The sequence below is a fragment of the Chanodichthys erythropterus genome, chromosome 18 (genome assembly GCF_024489055.1).
Source record: "Chanodichthys erythropterus isolate Z2021 chromosome 18, ASM2448905v1, whole genome shotgun sequence".
In the NCBI taxonomy this organism is placed as follows: Eukaryota; Metazoa; Chordata; class Actinopteri; order Cypriniformes; family Xenocyprididae; genus Chanodichthys; species Chanodichthys erythropterus.
Window position 1 is genome coordinate 39,700,858 of NC_090238.1, and position 18,278 is coordinate 39,719,135.

The window sequence follows — 18,278 nt, forward strand, 5'->3', positions numbered from 1 at the left end:
TTTTACTCCAAATTTAAACTTTATTCAGCATCTCTGAACTACAATGAAAACTAGACTTTCCAAGAACATAAACCATAAATTAATTTGATGTTTAGTCCAAATCAAACCGCAGAGAGTTCTGGAAGCTCAGGGTGGCCGAGGTCATGTGACTGCCGACTGCGTCGGTCTCTCTCAAAAGCGCTGCTTCCTCTGACCGTATCCCAGCGTCCTCCATTATTCGCTCGGTCACGTCGCTCTCGCAGTCTTCTGAAGAGCGCTTCGGCTTTTCAGCTTCCTGAGAAGAGTTCATGGGTGGGTTCAGCTGCTGGTTCGCTGGCGTCTCTGAGCCGCTGGTTTGCTGATGAATCAGAGCGTTATCATCTGTCTGAAGGACCGCAGTAGCGTCGCTCTCTGGGTTTGCCCTCTTTTCATCTGGACCGTGGAGACTGAGAGATTCACTGACGGAGCTCTGCGGAAAAAAAGAGCAACAACTGCATCAACATCACTAATATCTACTGTGATCACTATGATTAATTGATAATACGTATATGAATGTGTTATAGAAAAGTTAGCCATGTACTGTATCTGATGAGGAGTCAGCTGCTTGATTGATGTTCATTTCATCTTCATTGTTTGGGACCACTTCTACAGACCGATCTGGTTCTGGTTCCTGAGGTTCTGTCCGGTTCTCCGTTGGGTTGATGATTAGATCGTTGCTCATCTTGTGTGTCTGTGGTTCTGTCGTTAAATCGATTAATTGAGGCTCGGATGCTAAAGGAAACCTGTCTGGTGAACGCTGTAAAGCGGCAGTATCGCACCACTCCGGTTCTGTGTGATCCGGCTCCAAAACTGCTTCCTGATCATTGGCGTTACTCTTCATCTCGTCGAAGCTGATCTGCGGGGTTTTCACGGGCCGGACGGGAAGAGTGATTGTCAACTGTTTCTTAGTTTTGTTGAACTTTGCATCTCCTTTATCTTCATCCACCGGATACGCGAGAGGAAGCTCCAGTCGGTACGCTGGTTCTGGAGCCTCCAGGACGAGGCGTCGCTCCGTCACACTGAGGTCCGCGTCCTGTGCCGATCTTAGCAGCGGTACGTCGACGGTGATGACTATCTCTCGGGGTCGGGCCCCGGGCCCCGAATCTCTGGAGCACCGGTAATCTTGCAAATCGACGACTGATCGGTATTTTAAGGTGTACTGAGGTGTGATGGGCTGTTTGTCTTCTGGACTTTGGCTTGAGGAGGATTTGGTTTCTGGTGCGGTTTGATTCTCATCTGGATATGGAAATGACATCACGTCCTCCTCACAGGTTGTCCGGTTCTTCTGATCGTGTCCAGGAATAGGCGTGCGGATCACAGCTGGATGCGCAACACCTTTATACCTCATCTTCAGCTGCTTTATCTTATCTTTGTCGAGCTTGATGTGGAAAGAGTCTTCGATCCCATCCAGAGCCGTCCTGTGGATTAGCTTCAGAAACCGCGCGTTTTTTGCCGCCATGTAAAGCGCGTCTGGATGGAAAACGACATCGTAAATCACACAGCTGTTTCCGCCGGAATCTCTGTCCGTTCTGCCCGGGGTCAGACTGAACGGTAAACGCCAGTTCTGACCCGGTTTTCCGTCCCGGTTTCTCGCTGCTTCACACGACGGTTGGTCGATCAGCTGACTGGAGCAGACGTTGATAAAGATTTTCCCGTCCGCGCTGCGTGTCTTCAGCACGTGATGTCCTTCAGGGTGAATAAACTGCACGTTCATGCCTCTGTCCTTCTCCAGCAGCGTGATTTCTTCCTCGTATCTTCTCTTGTTCTCGGGATCTGAGATCTCTGCGGCATATTCGCTCAATAACTCGCGGAACCGATCGTCTTTCAGCGCTTCACCTAACCGATTAATTTCATCGCGCGTCAAATTCAGTTCTTCGAGTTTGCCGCCAAAATCCATTATAGATCGTTAACTTTAATATCTTGTGGCGAAAGTGACTGGAAAAACTCTGTGGAGTTAATGGAGGACTCGGTAACCATAGAAACCTGCTACCAACAGAGCGCGTGTCCACCGTCGAGACGCTCTTCGCGTGAGCGCGCTCTTCAGGTCAGTATCTTCTTATTTGCAGTAATTACACTAATTTAACTGTGTGCTAATTTGAATGTTTTTTTTCTTCCTAGAGACACATTCATCCGTCAATAACCAGCCTGGAGCAGTTGAAAGCGAGTAATTTAATATTTAATTCATATTTAAATGGTTCCCAAAAAGAACATTAGGTTATAAATACAACTTTTTCAACACTTATACAGTAAAATAAATATTGTTTAATAATCATAATTATGGATTTTAATTATTAATTGCGAAAACAAAGCTAAAGTAAACATTTATTCCTGATGTACAGTAGTTTCCCAGGTGAAAAAATACTATTGTAAATTGTAGCATACTGTATATATTATACAGTATTTAAGTACAACACTTTGTTAATGAATGCTACAACATACTGTAGTATTAACTATAGTGAACTGATAAACTGTTATAGTATACTTTAGTTTATACTACAGTAAACTGTAGTGTATATTGTAGTATAATATACCCTAAAGTTGTAGAAAACTACAATATTGGGTAATATGTTTATATTACTATAGTTGTTATATTATCACAGCAACTATAGAATTACCACAATAAATTAATTCAAGTATTTATAGTATTATTATATAGTATACTACAAATTACTATAGTATTTTTTCACCTGGGTTATTTTAAAACCAATCATTCCAAGGTTCTGAATATATTCCGTGTTTTTCTGTTTGTCCTGAAGAAAGTTGTCCGTTTCTGCACAGCGCGTCTCAGTTTTGGTGGCAAACAGAGAATCTGGAACCGAAACATTCTGGCGTGGCTCGCAATGAAGTCCTCGCACAATCTGTGGGAATAAATCACATTAGTTCTCTATTCTCCATCAGCTTTATTTCTGTTGGATCCAGTGATCAGTACCGTATCAGCGGGTACGGCTGAGTCTGGAAAACAAGCGCATCGTTGCAGTGGCCCTACAAAACAAACCATTCTGAATTATGAATTATTGAATTACTGAATTATTCTGTATGTCGACGAGATCTTCAGACTTACTTTGTCCACCAGAAGAATATAATCATGACTTCCTCCAAACACAATCACATCCGAGTCTCTTCCTTGACAAGCGCTGTGCCAAAGCCTGAGTACATCAGAATGAAGGGGAAAAAAGCTTCTGTAGAAATCTATAGAAATATAGATTCTTTAAATACAATCATCTTTCATCTCCCTGTTTTCTCATACCGCGGTTTGTCCTTGTATTGATGCTCCATCCTCGTCCATCCTTTCGTCTCCAGATTAAATATCCATCCCTCACCTGAAGAGAATGAACAAGCTTTACACTTTGGTTGTTTTGAGTTATATTTTTGTCTGAAGTGTTTCTGCGTCATACTCAAGGGTCTGCAGTCCACACTGAGTCCACCGAACATGAAGAGAGAGGAATCTGACACTGACGTGAGCGTGTGCCACGAGCGACCTGACGGAGCGGCGCTGGAGGAGACGCTGAGAAACACACGACACCAGCTTCAGACACACACACACACACACACATACTCACACACAGTACAAGAATGAACTGTAGCAATAAATAGCGTGTAACTTGATGTCTTACATTTCTGACCATGTCCATGAGTTTAAGTCCAGACAAAACACATCACTGGTTCTAGTTTCCTGTGCAGAAAACAAACAAACACAAACATGACAGAGTAGAGAAACCACATTACAACAGTAAGAGCTTTAAACATTCAGACAGCTGCTCTAACAGTTTCTCTCACCTTTATTCTTCCGCCACACACGTAACCTTTACTGCCGATCGTGGCACTAGCGTGAGCGGCTCGCGGCGCAGGAGAACGGCCCTGTCGGAGACGGTCACGATTTAAACACGTTCATAGTCATTGATCATTAATGCTTCATGATGTCTGAGTGTCTTACAGAAGTCTGTGGTTCAGTCCAGCTGCTTCTGTCCGGATCAAATTCATGCGTTTCGTTGTTCCATCCCCAGAAAATGTCCTCGGCCTGAAGAGAGGAAAGTGACACTGACATGAATCTGTTTTGAATCACATCTGTGAGGAGTTTCATATCAAACACAAACTACCCATGATGCTTCATCCACAGTGAAGGTCTTCGGATCCTTGATTTCTCTCAGCAGTTTGTGACCATATCCACCAAAGTAGATCATTCTGTCAGGAGATCAAAACTCAGTACAAATATGACTATATGAACCCTATACTGAATGAGATCAGAAGCGCTGACCTTCCTTTATGAACCCAACAGGACAGTTTATCACGCGGCGACGGCGGAGATCCTGACCGATGATTGACCTTCCTCCAGGTGAACGTCCCATCATGCAGATTGACTGAGTAGTGCTGAAATAAGACAAATATTCTGAGGTTTGAGGCTTTTACTGATGCGAAACAACAAAGTCAGTACTGAACAGAGCGTTACTTCATTAGTCTGTCCATCATCACAGCATCCTCCGAATATATACAGGTGTCCATTCACAATGCAGCCGCACGTCCCGGACATGGACGGGGGAATCGACCCACACATGCCGTGCCTTTCCCTTCAAATGAAGAATAACAACATTTAATCTGAACATGCATTCATGTATTTTAAGTCTTATGGCCCTTAAAGGGACAGTTCACCCAAAAATTTAAATTACCCCATGATTTACTCACCCTCAAGCCATCCTAGATGTATATGACTATCTTCTTTCAGAGCAACACAATCTGAGATATATTTAAAAATATCCTGTCTCCTCCAAGGTTTGTAATTGTTGTGAATGAGGGGCCGCGCTTTGAAACAAAAAACAATCCATCCATCATAAAAGAAATCCATACGACTCCAGGGGGTTAATAAAGGCCTTATGAAGTGATGGTTTTGTAAGAAAAATATCCATATTTAAAACTACAGTAACTATAATAACTTTATTAACTATTATAACTAGCAGACGACTGTACGCATTAATTTGCGGTGGAAGAATGACCTCTGACCCGACGCATGACGTAATGATGAACGCGGAAGCGTAGAGGATAGAGCAAAACAAAACACCGGTCACGAATTAGAAGTCTAAAATGATCATTTTTAAAGTGAAATATCGGAGGATTTTGATATGACAGGAGCTTCAGTTTGTTGCACAGCCCTATTTGCCTTTGACACTTGATTTTGACGTCTAAGCTCACGATGCTCCTGTATCATACATCACAGGTTACTCTTGTGGAGCAAGTCGACTTGCGCAGTATGCGTACAGCTGTCTGCCAGAAGCTAGTTATTTGAATTCATAATAAATATGTACATTTTTCTTACAAAAATGCATTGCTTTGCTTCAGAAAGCCTTTATTAACCCACTGGAGCCGTATTGAGTACTTTTATTATGGATGGATGGATGGATGCACTATGCACTACTGGAGCCAGGATATTTTTAAATATCTATATATAGATATTTTTATATATAAATACATAATATATCTACACCTAGGATGGCTTGAGGGTGAGTAAATCATGGCGTAATTTTCATTTTTTTGTGAACTGTCCCTATAATGTTAAAAGATAACAAGACGCGCGCGCGCAAGCACACGGGCACACGCACACAAACAGCTGCTTGTTGACAGTCATAAATCATTCTTACCATAACCCAGTTTCTAAGTCATACAACCAAAGCTCGTCATTTGGAAGAAAAACTTCATGTTCCGCCACCGACTGCAGCAAAAAACAATCACTTTTATTTGTTCAGTGATTACAACACTATTAAATGAAATGAGGCGTTATTAAACATGGACTGTTAAACACAAAACACTGTCCATATTTAAGCAGAAATATGTGAAGCACTGATTTTACCACATAACCGCCCCAGACATATAAATACTGTCCGTCCGTCGCCGCGGTGTGTCCGCTTCTCTCTCGAGCCACTGTCTCACTCATCAAGATAATTAACGTTATTAACAGAGCCGATATTAATACTGTCACGAGCTGACAGAGAACAGCAGCTCGTGTCACGCGCACAGAGAAACACGGGGGCGCGCGTGTGGAAAAGAGCTTCTCTCTCTCTTTATTGTTCTGTCATCGCCTTATTCTTTTACGAGCAAATTGTATTATATGAAATCAAACTGCTTCAAACAAAACAAACAAGGAGAAATGTCACTGTAGCCGAGGAACTAAAGCCGTCTTTTATTTTGAAAAGTGAGCGTTGTTTACGGAAGCTGATAGGGCACGCGCGTCACTTCGGCGGGAGCAGAGGAAGATGGACGCGCGCAGAGTGAAGCTGAAAGTGAGCGCGGGATTTAAAATGCGCGGATTAATCCTGCGACCGTACGTGAGACTCGGTCAATCAAACATTATGATTATGATTATTCGTGTTGACTCGGTTTGGTGATTTCCACGTGTTTCCACTGTGTGTTTCTCAGCGAGTCCAGCCGCTTTCTGCTGCAGGTTCTGGAGTCCGTCAGTGAAGCGGATCTGGATGAAGTTCTGGAGCGGATCTTGGATGCTGTTGAAAAGCAGCCGCGTATGTGTGCTTCACCACAGTGATGATGATGATGATTGTTATTGTTATTGTTATTGTTATGATGATGATTGTCTGTGTCAGTGTCCTCCAGCATGATCGAACTGTCTGTGGCAGAAGCGGCTGTTCAGGACTGCAGTCAGTCATGTGACGAGACCATGTAAGAGTGTGTCACACATCTGAACTGACACACACACACACACACACACAGTTTAGGTTTTGGTTCCTTGTGGGGACATTGGCGTAAATTCCATAGGCGTAATGCATTTTATACTGTACAAACTGTACATTCTCTCCCCCTATCCCTAAACCTAACCATCACAGGAAACTGTGCATACCTTTACTTTCTCACAAAATCATCTTTTAGTATGTTTATTAATCCATTTTCCTTGTGGGGACACAATCTGTGTCCCCACAACAATGTGGTCGAACTCAGATTTATATTACATCGTGGGGACATTTGGTCCACACTCTCTCTCTCTCTCTCTCTCTCTCACACACACACACACACACACGTTTATTTTATTAACTCATTCTGTGTGATTTATAAGCCTTTTGAAAAGTGGAGACATGGGTAATGTCCTCATAAGTCACCTCTTCTTGTAATACCTGTGTCATACCCATGTCATTATACACATTTGTGTCCTGATATGTCACACACACACACACATTTAACTCTCTAGTGTGTTTGACGTTCATGTTCTTTGGTTACAGTGACAATGTTTTCAACATTATCGGAGCGTTTGATGTTCCTCGATTCATCTTCAGCACAGAAAGAAAGAAATTTGTACAGTAAGGAATAATTAATAATGAAATAATATAATAATGCTAATCAAGTGCATGTGGTTTGTTTGTTTGAGTGTAAATCAGTGTCATTTCAGTATTATGTAGTAATAATTTGAATTTATGTAGCTTTTATTAATTTTCAGTTTTAATTGTATTTGAACTTTTACTGATATTATCTGCTTTTGACATTATTATTATTATTATTATTATTTCTATAATTTATTTTAATTTCAGTGTTGGTCATTTAATACTTCAACTTAAATATATATTTTTTTCCATGGCAATATTTAATTTTTTTGTTTCATCATATTTTTATTTTTATTACTGAAAACAAACAAGTTTTATTTAACAATATCAACGATATGTTTAACAATATCCATGAAAACTGTGTGTATCATCTGTGTTCATGCACTCTGAGAAATTGTGTTTTAACTCAACTATTGTTTAAAAATGACTGTATTTCTTGCTTAAAATGAACCCAAAATATGTTGGAAATTAACATTTATTAACTGCTTATTAATGAATGTTCACCTTTTTTTTTTTTTTTTTTTTTGGCCTCTAGTAATTGTCAGATTTTTAATTTCCAACATATTTTGGGTTCATTTTAAGCCAGTCATATAGTCATTTTTGATCAATAGTTGAGTTAATGAAACCGCCCAGCATGTTGATCAATGATTTAACCCAACCGCTGGGATTGTCCATGTTCAACCCAACCTGAGTGTTTTTAACTCGGCATTTTTCAGTGTGTCGTGTGTGAATGAAGGTATTTTCCATCTGTTGATCATTTTATGCCTCTTTCAGTATCGGCATGACGAATCATCCGACTCCTAAACTCTGCGGTCAGTCCCGAGATAAAGCCGAACTCTTCAGAGAGAGATACACCGTCCTACAGCAGGCAAGCCTCTTCATATCTGCTCGTATCATTTTAGTTCCTGAATCATAGCGTGTGCAGATTAACATCCGTGTCAGGTGATCCGATCAGGAGTGTTAGAAGGTATTCAGGAAGACATGTGACCACTGTAATTGTAAAGCATTGTGAATGACTGAACACCAAATCAGTGAAGAGCTGCACTGAAACGAGTAAAGCAGCTTCACAGAAATTCATAAAGTGTGTAATATCTTCATGAATTATAGTGTATCTCAAGGGTTTCATCAGATCATTTGCAGTGAATTAATGAAGCTAAATGAAGTCGATGATGTGAAGCACATCTGGAGCGTGTGTGATGTCAGTGGTGAAGTCACCTGACGCCTGATAATCTTCATCATTATCTGTACAACAGCGAACACACCGGCATGAGCTCTTCACTCCTCCGGTTATCGGCTCGACTCCAGATGAAGGGAGAAACAAATTCCAGGTAAACGTGAGCAAACGTCACCGTTCAGACCAGATTGGTTTCAGTCGCTGCTTCATGATCTGTGAGAGAATCGTCTGTTCATGTTGCAGCTGAAGACGGTGGAAGCTCTTCTGGGCAGCACAGCTAAAGTCGGAGAGGTGATCGTTCTCGGGATGATCTCGCAGCTCAAGGAGGTATTCCTTTACTTCTCCTGGTCCTGCTGTTGATATAGTGTGAGCAAAGAGGACACTGACAACACATCGACAGACAGTCTCAAATTTCAAATTTGTAATTTTTAAAGAAATGTAAACAATAAATACTGTTTTGTGGCTCTTTAATATGCCGCAAAGGGTCAGTTCTCTGCTATAACCCACAGATCAAACCGCAGAAACACTGTGCCACGAACAAGTTAAGGCTCTCCAGTCCACAAATCACCATGGATGTAATGTAGTAACGCTTGTTTAAACTATGGTATTGTGGCAGAAATACTCAAATGTTTTTCGAATGCTTAATTTTAGCGTTCATATAAAATTTTGGGAGTGAAATTCAAGCACTTTTTTAAAGTGTTTCACACATTTTCCAGCACTTAAAGCTCTAAATATTATCCTATTGTAATGTTATTTTTAATGTGATGATTTGTAAACTAAGTTTAAAGATTAAGAAAACTAACACTTCTAGGCAAACAAAACTTTAAAAAAAAGACATGAAATTACCACTAGATGGCGGCAGAGGAGCACTTATTTACTCGCTAATATTTGGAAAAGTAGGGAAAGTCTCATGAAAAACAAGAACTTTTTAAATTGTGACTGAATTACTCACAGAGCCAGTAAAGAGCGCTCCTAATATAATCACTGACGCTCATTTAATAAGAGTAGAAGATTTACATTTTTCCCTATAAAAATGTTTTTGAACATTACTGATAATAAGTTAATTTTATCTGCATCTCAATTCAAGATCAGTGCTTTACTGTCACATTTCCAAAGAATAAACGTCACCTCCTGAAGAACTTCCTGGCACCAGCGCCGCTGCTCTCATATGTTAGTCTGAAACGCACATGTTTGAATGAGCAGCACCTTCCAGCCATTTTGCTTTAACTTCTCAGGTGATGTCACTGGTGTGACCCATTTAAACGTGGCCAATGAGTATTGTTTGATTGAAAGTGTTGCTAGAGACGCATCAGTATAGATACCTATGCCCTTGACTGAAACATTAGTCTGTTGAACGAGCGACTGATCTTTGAGCGAGAGAAAACACAAAACACCTCCAGGTTTTTATGTTGATATATTCTCTTGTACTTTCAGGGCAAGTTCTACCTGGAGGACCTCAGTGGCACAGTGCAGCTCAATCTATCAAAGGCAATATCCTTCCTGTGTTTATCATGAAGCAGATGAGCTTCTGTCTCAGAGAATGTCTCGAGTTTGTTCCTTAACGCTCATCATACCAGTTTCACAGCGGCCTTTACACCGAGTCCTGCTTCGTTCTGGCTGAGGGTGCGTCTCTCTTCCTCTGCCGTCTGAAACTCCTGACCCTGATCTGGATCTCTATAATCACATGCTCTGTCTGCGTTCACAGGATGGTACGAGGATTCTGTCTTCCATGTCAACGCTTTTGGATTCCCGCCCACAGAACCCTCTTCGTTCACCAGGTGTGCTTTAGCTGTTGTTCACTGTGACTGGTCAGCTGACGTCGCTCTACATCCTCTCATGGTGTTTTCTCATCCACACACAGGGCGTATTACGGCAATATAAACTTCTTTGGTGGGCCGTCCACCACTGCGGTCAAAGCGTCAGCCAAACTCAAGCAGCTGGAGGAGGAGAATGAAGACGCCATGTTTGTGATGGTGTCGGACGTGTGGCTGGACAGTGTGGAGGTTCTGGAGAAGATTCACACAATGTTCTCAGGTTCGGATTCTCTCGGATCATTTTGACGGCATCGTTATTAGCATAATCACAGTGTCTGCTATAAAACACCTTCGTGATTGTGAATGTGTGCGACTGACGTTGCAGGCTACTCTGCCATGCCGCCCACCTGCTTCATATTTTGTGGGAATTTCTCCTCCGCTCCTTACGGCAGGAACCAGCTCCGAACACTCAAAGGTCGCCATCTCTTCAGAGTTTTTGCTGTTGCACAATCGTCTTTTAAAGGAAAACAAAGTGTTCACAGTGTAACAATGTTGTTTTCAGATTCCTTTAAAGCACTTGCTGATCTGATTTGTGAATTTCCCAGCATTCACAACAGGTAAGACATTTTAATTAAACCTGAAACTGTGACACGTGAGAGCTTGATGACGTACTGAGTCCGACTGACTCCCTCTGAATGTGTTTTTGCAGCAGTCGTTTTGTGTTTGTTCCCGGACCAGAAGACCCCGGGCCCGGCAATGTCTTACCCAGGTATAATGTTAGGACTAGACATGTGCCGTTATTCAGTAATGCGATATATCACGATAATGAATATGCACGATAATGTTATCGTGGGCATTTCAAAATACCATAAATAAAAATTTATTACCAGTTATTAACGTTTTTATAATTTAAGAATACTTTCCCATCAACCGTATAAAATGCACGACAGCGCTGTATTCTGCGTCATAAGGGACACGCGCTCAGATGTAAACAAGCCTAACGTGCACGAGAAGCACATGACGGAAAGGAGACGCGCTGAATGAAAGTGCACGTTCACTCTCTGACAGCAGAGGGCGCTGATGGAACAGCAGAAATGCAGCGGTTACCCCGGAAACAGCGTTTTTAAAATGCTTCAAACAACCATTCAATTTTTTTTATCTCATTGTTGTTCATCACAGCGCCAAATACTTCATACTTAAAGACTTAATAGGCTATTTATTTTCAAACTTAAACATTTTATATTTTAATCTGGACCACAACATGCCCTAATGATTAGAAATGTTCTGATTATTTGTTATTGTTCAGGAAAACTTCATTAGTTAACATGTTAATTCATTATTACTAAACTGACAATGAAAAATACTTATAAAGCATCAATTATTCTTAGTTACTGTTTAATAACATTACTAAAATCAAAAGAACTTATTTAATGGACCTGAGATCAAACGAACAATGATCAGTTTCTGAACTAACATGAACAATAAATAACACTTTCTGTAACAAATGTAGCTGTTGCTCAATCTTAGTTAATGCATTAAATAATGAGAGCTTATTGTAAAGTTGTTCTTTATAGCCTAATTCTTTTGCACTTTAATCTGTTTGAAAATTTGACTTTATATACATTTTTGTGTATTGTATTATTGTATTTAAACATTCAGAGTTTTTTTTTTTATTACAAAAAGAGTTCTTAAACCTGTTATACTGACAACACTTTTTTTTGCAACTTATATATCGTGATAATACCGTATACCATGATAAAAGCTTCAGCAATTATCACAACGTGAAAATTTGAAACCGTCACATGCCTAGTTAGGACCAGTGTTTCCATCATCATCACATGCTGAACCTTCTTCATTTGTGTTTGAATCAATCACCTTCGTTGAACGAATGAATAAGCAGTCGAAGTGTAAAATCTCTTTCCGCTGACAGACCTCCGTTGGCCGAGCACATCACAGAGGAGTTCAGGCAGCGCGTGCCGTTCTCCGTCTTCACCACCAACCCCTGCAGGTACACGCCGCTCTGAGTCACGACTGATGTGTCATTCATCACTGGTACTCTTCATTCGTATTATTCTATGATTATGTGTCAGGATACAGTACTGCAGTCAAGAGATGGTGGTGATTCGAGAAGACCTCGTCAACAAGATGTGCCGAAACTGCGTCCGACTTCCCAGCAGCAACCTGGATATCCCTTCCCATGTGAGCCAGAGCTTTATATGTGAATCCGTGCGATGGAGTCTCTTCAGAAAATTTGGACTAAACCACTCGATTCATGTGGATTAGTTTCTCATTATGAACTTTTTGAAACGTCTTTTTGAGTCTCAGATTTCATCAAACAGATCTTTATTATATTTGTGCCTAAGATTAATGAAAGTTTGATGGGTTTGGAACGACATAAATGATGACAGAATTTTCTTTAAACCCTTTAAGTTATTAAGCTTTCTTAGAGATTGTACTCTAAATTGCCTGCCACATGCAGAATGTTAATTTTGCATTTGTTCAACAGTTTGTGAAAACCATCCTGTCACAAGGTCACCTGACGCCGCTCCCGCTCTACGCGTGTCCAGTGTACTGGGCGTATGATTACGCCTTACGCGTTTATCCCGTGCCTGATGTCATTGTCTTCGCTGACAAATACGACCCCTTCAACGTATCCAACACAGACTGCCTGTGCATCAACCCGGTACTCAAGCTGTGTGTGTGTGTGTGTGTGTGTGTGTGTGTGTGTGTGTGTGTGTGTGTGCTTTTGTTTATATTACATTGTGGGGACCAAATGTCCCCATGATGTAATATAAACCTGAGTTCACCTACATCGTGGGGACCAGCCAGCGGTCCCCACAATGTAAATGGGTTTATAAATCATATAGAATGAGTTTTTGTGAAAAAGTAAAAGTTTGCACAGTTTCCTGTGAGGGTTAGGTTTAGGGGTAGGGGCAGGGTAGGGGGATAGAATGTACAGTTTGTTCAGTGTAAAATGCATTGAAGTCTATGGAAAGTCCCCACAATTCACAAAAACAAACATGTGTGTGTGTGTGTGTGTGTGTGTGTGTGTGTGTGTGTGTGTGTGTGTGTGTGTGTGTGTGTGAGCGTATGTTTGTTATGGCTGGGCTGATGCTGACTGATCATCGATTCGGTGGGTTAGATGTGAAACCTGTTTGCTGTCTTACTCTTTCAGGGTTCTTTTCCAAAAAGTGGATTCTCCTTTAAAGTTTACTATCCGTCCAACAGAACAGTGGAGGACAGGTATGATTATCGATAATGCCATTAACATTTACACATTTAAAGACACTGTGCTTTGAAAATAAACCCTTGTATTTCTCATTGTTCCCTTTTACAGCAAATTACAAGGGCTTTAAACCAGAAGAAACTGGAAAATCAGACAGATGTGCTTCATGTTTTTAATTTTGTTGTTATTTCCATTGCAGTCTTTAAAATGTAGCTTTCTTTTACGTCAATTTCATATGGTTATTGTTTGATTTGATTATGTTGATGCACTTTTAAAGTTAAATAAATATAGACAAAATGTGGTTGTTGTGGGATTCATTACAGACTTGTATCTTTAACGTAGATATAGATCATAACAGATTTGTTCATAATCATATACAGTATCTAGTATAGATATGAAGTCTTGGGAGCATTTAAATGTGATTCATGGAGGGAATAATCGATCCTATTTAATATGAAATATGTGCTGCTTATGCATACACTGTGAAAATATAAACTTCTGTACACTGAAAAAAAAAAAAAAAATCCCACAAATTTCTTTAGAGAGAAGGATTTTTTTCCCCCTATTTTTACACAGAATAGGATGGAGTGAACATTAAACACGTTTATTTCATACTGGATGCCAGAGGGCGCCCTTTAGCAGAAATTCAAATATGCCTCAGAGAAGTAATAAAACGCATGTTGTTCCAGGAAATCCCCGACCACCGGGTCATGGAAGAGTTCAGCCGGGTCCCAAGTTCGTTCTGGGGGAAAAAATGTCTAGTCTGTTTGTATTATTATCACTGTATTATTTATTGTGCATTTCCCCATAAACCCACTATCCAAATTTACATGGGGCGTGATTTCAGAAAACTTTGGTTCCACACGTTTTGTTGTAATGTTTTGTTTAGTGTGTTGTAGTATGATAAAGATCAGCTCTAACGTCACCTGAATCCACTGTGAAAACAAATCATCACCCGCCCCTGTGATTATCTCTGATGTAGATATCCGCTCCTGATCATCACATTACAATTATTCAAATTCTCAGTGTTAAAGGAGCGCTCCACTTTTCTTAAAAAAAATTGCCTCCAACTCCCCTCGAGTTAAACAGTTGAGTTGTACCGTTTTCGAATCCATTCAGCCAATCTCTGGGTCTGGCGCAGTGGCGCTCTGAAATGAGGAGGCACAATTTTTATTTTTTTTATTTTTTTTTAATTCATGTGCATTACTCTTAAAGTTGACAAATCTTCCTTGTTAAATGAACATTACTTTACAGTAAATCAAAAAAAAAAAAAAAAAAAAAGAAAAACCAAATACAACTCTATTTTGTAATTTTACATTAACAATGTAATGTTCTATTTATTAAAACCAAGCCAATCTCATCAAGCATCAAGTGTTTTAAGCATTTCTACATTCATTCCAAAATAATAACTAAAGGCAATAATTTAAACAATATATTTTATTTGTTGCGGTTTTTCTTTTTAATTGTCAACCTAGAATATTTTGGATCATCAGTCATGCTCCATTAACACCGTCTGTCACAGACACGAATTGCATTTTTAATTTCACCAAGCTGATTGCACTAAAAAACCCGCATTAATCATGCTTTCAGTCCATTTCAAGTTTGATTTTGATGTGACATAAAGTAGTGATATATCTAACTGGGTGATCTGTTTACTTACTTTTCGATTAGTCTTGCGATTGACGCCATCATTTGTTCAGTCAAACCTACGCGCGGAACGCGCACGTCAACGAGAGGCGGGATTTATCGCACAAACCAATCATATCCAATCATAACCAATTACATCCAGTCATAGCGCGATGGAGACATTGCCTCCTCTCACGTGACTTTCCCCCATTCATTCTCATTTACCCCCCACAAAACCCACCGCACGCCGGGGTTCTGATGATTTTCTATAGATTCCTATGAGAGGAAAGGGAGGCATGACTCCTCTGTGTAACTTTACCTGCGGGTGTCGCTGTTGAGCAGTGTTCCTTAAGAAAAACGCGTGACTTGCGCTCTTTTTAATGTCATAATTTGTAATATTTGTTGTTTTATATGTAATATGGATTATTTTCTCATCCTATTTTTTTGAGGAGGCACTGCCTCCCTTGCCTACTCGGAGGAAACGCCCCTGGTCTGGCGGTACCACTTTCAGCATAGCTTAGCATAGTTCATTGAATCTGATTAGACCGTTAGCATCTCATTAAAAAATGACCAAAGAGTTTAGATATTTTACCTATTTAAAACTTGACTCTTCTGTAGTTACTAAGACCGACTGTTCAGTTCCTTGATTATTACGCCGGAATTAGACATAATTGGACGATTTTTTGTTTAAATCTATTCAAATCTTCTGTTTTCTGCAGGAAAGGTATCATTAAGCGGCCCCTAAGTTTAACGTTTTTTTTCAACGGAAGTGATTCAAAGTAAAAACTTATTTGTTATTTCTCAGTCTGTGAAGCGATATAATTTCAGTTATGTTATTTTTCATATGCAAAATTTAAAAAATTCCACAAAAAATGTTTTATTTCAGCACGATAATAACTTTTTCCTAGAGCTGCTGTAAAGCAGAAAACAATCTCTCCATTCATTTTCCTGTTTTCACTGTGAAGCTGCTTTCAAACTATTGCGAAAACCTCGATATGAATGAAGATGACTTGTTGCTTTTTCAGCTGCACGTTATAAATGACTCGCAGTTCTTTCAGATGGACAGATTCTGCTGATCACTAACATGCTGTCTACATATTTATATAATTAAAAATCGAAAATTTGCAGCCTTTGCGATATCATAATAGCACATAAGCCAAATCGTGATTTCGGTTCAATTTCGATTAATCGTGCAGCCCTCTGTCGTTTATAAAAAGGTTCCTGTCCTTGATTCTGATTGGTCAATAGTTGTGATTTATTCACGATAAAACACTGCTATGAGCGCTTCACCCAAGGGTTCTGTGTATCACGACACAACACACTTAGCAACGTAAATTGATATTGTTCATTGAAGCTGTATCACGTAGAAGAGTATTGTGAGAGAGAGCGAGTTTATTACCTGCATTCATTCAGATTTATCATCCGTTTAAATGTCTGATGCATTATCTTGTCCTTTTAACAGTTTAAGGGTTTTCCCCGTGACTGACAGCGCTAGTCAAAGCATTTGTCAGGTGCATCTTGTTCCGTGTTGACAACAATTCAGTCTTTTCAATGTAAAAGTCTTCGCTACTGACTGACACACTCATAAAGTGTGTATACCAAGTGTATACCCCTTTCTCTCGTGAAGCCAATACGGAAGTAACTTAAACTGCGATTCAGCGACTGGCCGCTAGGGACAGGTTCCAAAAGAGAGCAGAATCTCATAGAGTCCCATGTTAAATTGGCCAAGTTGATAGCAGAAAAAAACATGTTTACAAGTTGGTTCAAATTGTGGTTTTGGTCTATACTGCTATTTTTGCCCTTCATGACAACTCTGAGGGGGGTGAATTTTTTTATAACTTATCCGTTTAAATTATATTAAGCCTTTAAGTTCTGCATAATTAAGGGCGTGGTCTCTTGAGTGACAGGTAGATTGCTGCTGTCTGTGAGCCGTCACTTTACCTCAGCTGCCGCTGAATTTGGCATCTCAGCCGTTTTTGTGCTTTTTTCTCGATTATTTTATACAATTATAAAATATGGCTTGCTGCATAATATTCGAGACTGATGTGTGTCTGTAGATGTGCGTGCATGGGGAAGAAACAGAACACACGTTGTTGGATCGTGGCATTGGCTGAAGTTTTGATTGCGAGATTAACTACAATGACAATATCAGGAGGATATACAACTCTGACAGCACTGCTTGGATATTATAACTAAAACTGCTGCAGTATTTTGAAAAAATATATACTTTGGACCAGTGATGGAGTACTCGAGTCCTGGACTCGGACTCGAGTCCGACTCGAGTCACTATTCTTTGGACTCGAGTCCGACTCGAGACTCCATTCTCTGGACTCGTGACTCGACTTGGACTCGCGGACTGATGACTCGTACTCGGACTCGAGGATATATAAAATCGGACTTGAGCATTATTTAAGTTTATATATAATATTATATAAGGTTTCGTGCCCAAGACCGGCCGGGATCTATTTTTTCCCCCTCAGAGACACTGCTACCGCTCGCTCTCTTGGCAACACACTCACTGACGTCACTCACTTTACGCTCGTGCATGATTCGCGGGCTAAATGTTCAAATTTGGAAAATTGAGGAAAAGACTGGGACAACTTCAAACTTTAACAGACACCTATCACGGATGCACCCAGAAAAGTAAGTAAAATGCTTTCCATTGGCTAACGTTAGCTTTTAAAAAAACTATTATTGACTAATGCATATATGATAATAAACAGAAGAAGCTAGGGTTGGGCGATGTTTGACAATTTGGCATCAGACGTCGACGATGTCTAATGTCTGGTTCAGATTACACAATTTTTTTGTCTGTTGATAACTTACTAGTCACTGTGTCAGATCGGATTACATGATTTTTTTTGTCTGTTGCGATAGTCACTGTCAGATGGATGACGCAATTTTGACTCCTAAAATCCTGTGGTGTAGTGGTCAAGAAACATGTCAGACCAACGTTACACGTTGCTTTCTGACCAGTCGCGTGCTGTCACACACACACATTCACTTGAACACATACAAATGCACTCACGCTAAATCACTCGGTCACTCATTCATAAGCGATCTCTCTCTCTCTCTCTCACTCACACACTCTCTCTCTCATATCATATTGATTTTTACATTTTAAGTATTTTTAAATTTAATTTTAAACTCGAGACTCGACTCGG

The 18,278-nt window shown here is 40.1% G+C and overlaps 3 protein-coding genes across 4 annotated transcripts; 1 reads left to right on the forward strand and 2 right to left on the reverse strand.

The window, feature by feature from the left end:
• Positions 1-13: 13 nt before the first annotated feature.
• On the reverse strand, positions 14-2,026 carry dnaaf2 (dynein axonemal assembly factor 2). Its single transcript, XM_067367438.1, has 2 exons — positions 560-2,026; positions 14-448 (listed from the first exon to the last, which is right to left on the reverse strand). Exons 1-2 carry the CDS (start codon positions 1,913-1,915, stop codon positions 92-94), a joined length of 1,713 nt encoding a protein of 570 aa, XP_067223539.1. The 5' UTR covers positions 1,916-2,026; the 3' UTR covers positions 14-91.
• Positions 2,027-2,182: 156 nt separating this feature from the next.
• Positions 2,183-6,081, reverse strand: LOC137006573 (kelch domain-containing protein 1). Of its 2 annotated transcripts, none has more exons than XM_067367439.1 (13): positions 5,858-6,081; positions 5,649-5,719; positions 4,466-4,583; positions 4,274-4,386; positions 4,116-4,200; positions 3,953-4,036; positions 3,796-3,876; positions 3,633-3,691; positions 3,414-3,544; positions 3,266-3,338; positions 3,080-3,164; positions 2,948-3,000; positions 2,183-2,876 (listed from the first exon to the last, which is right to left on the reverse strand). In XM_067367439.1, the coding sequence occupies exons 1-13, from the start codon at positions 5,939-5,941 to the stop codon at positions 2,726-2,728; spliced, it is 1,188 nt and encodes a 395-aa protein (XP_067223540.1). In that variant the 5' UTR covers positions 5,942-6,081; the 3' UTR covers positions 2,183-2,725. The 2 variants fall into 2 exon arrangements, with proteins under 2 accessions (XP_067223540.1, XP_067223541.1); XM_067367440.1 differs by having other exon boundaries at positions 3,414-3,523; positions 5,858-6,078.
• Positions 6,082-6,241: 160 nt separating this feature from the next.
• Positions 6,242-13,778, forward strand: pole2 (polymerase (DNA directed), epsilon 2). Its single transcript, XM_067367441.1, has 19 exons — positions 6,242-6,328; positions 6,424-6,524; positions 6,606-6,681; positions 7,236-7,313; positions 8,109-8,202; positions 8,588-8,662; positions 8,752-8,835; positions 9,943-9,999; positions 10,083-10,131; positions 10,214-10,286; positions 10,370-10,542; positions 10,648-10,737; positions 10,825-10,879; positions 10,972-11,031; positions 12,193-12,270; positions 12,353-12,461; positions 12,769-12,945; positions 13,438-13,505; positions 13,600-13,778. The coding sequence occupies exons 1-19, from the start codon at positions 6,261-6,263 to the stop codon at positions 13,616-13,618; spliced, it is 1,584 nt and encodes a 527-aa protein (XP_067223542.1). The 5' UTR covers positions 6,242-6,260; the 3' UTR covers positions 13,619-13,778.
• The last annotated feature ends 4,500 nt before the right edge of the window (positions 13,779-18,278 follow it).

Bases quoted from the DNA above. Each gene is read 5' to 3' on its own strand.
- dnaaf2 (XM_067367438.1), bottom strand. From the start codon at position 1,915: ATGGATTTTGGCGGCAAACTCGAAGAACTGAATTTGACGCGCGATGAA. The intron at 449-559 runs GTACATGGCTAA...TTTTTTCCGCAG, and splicing joins CTGACTCCTCATCAGATACA to AGCTCCGTCAGTGAATCTCT.
- LOC137006573 (XM_067367439.1), bottom strand. From the start codon at position 5,941: ATGAGTGAGACAGTGGCTCGAGAGAGAAGCGGACACACCGCGGCGACG. The intron at 5,720-5,857 runs GTAAAATCAGTG...TTTTTGCTGCAG, and splicing joins ATGTCTGGGGCGGTTATGTG to TCGGTGGCGGAACATGAAGT. The intron at 4,584-5,648 runs GTAAGAATGATT...CTTCATTTGAAG, and splicing joins GACTTAGAAACTGGGTTATG to GGAAAGGCACGGCATGTGTG.
- pole2 (XM_067367441.1), top strand. From the start codon at position 6,261: ATGGACGCGCGCAGAGTGAAGCTGAAAGTGAGCGCGGGATTTAAAATG. The intron at 6,525-6,605 runs GTATGTGTGCTT...TGTCTGTGTCAG, and splicing joins TGCTGTTGAAAAGCAGCCGC to TGTCCTCCAGCATGATCGAA. The intron at 7,314-8,108 runs GTAAGGAATAAT...TGCCTCTTTCAG, and splicing joins GAAAGAAAGAAATTTGTACA to TATCGGCATGACGAATCATC.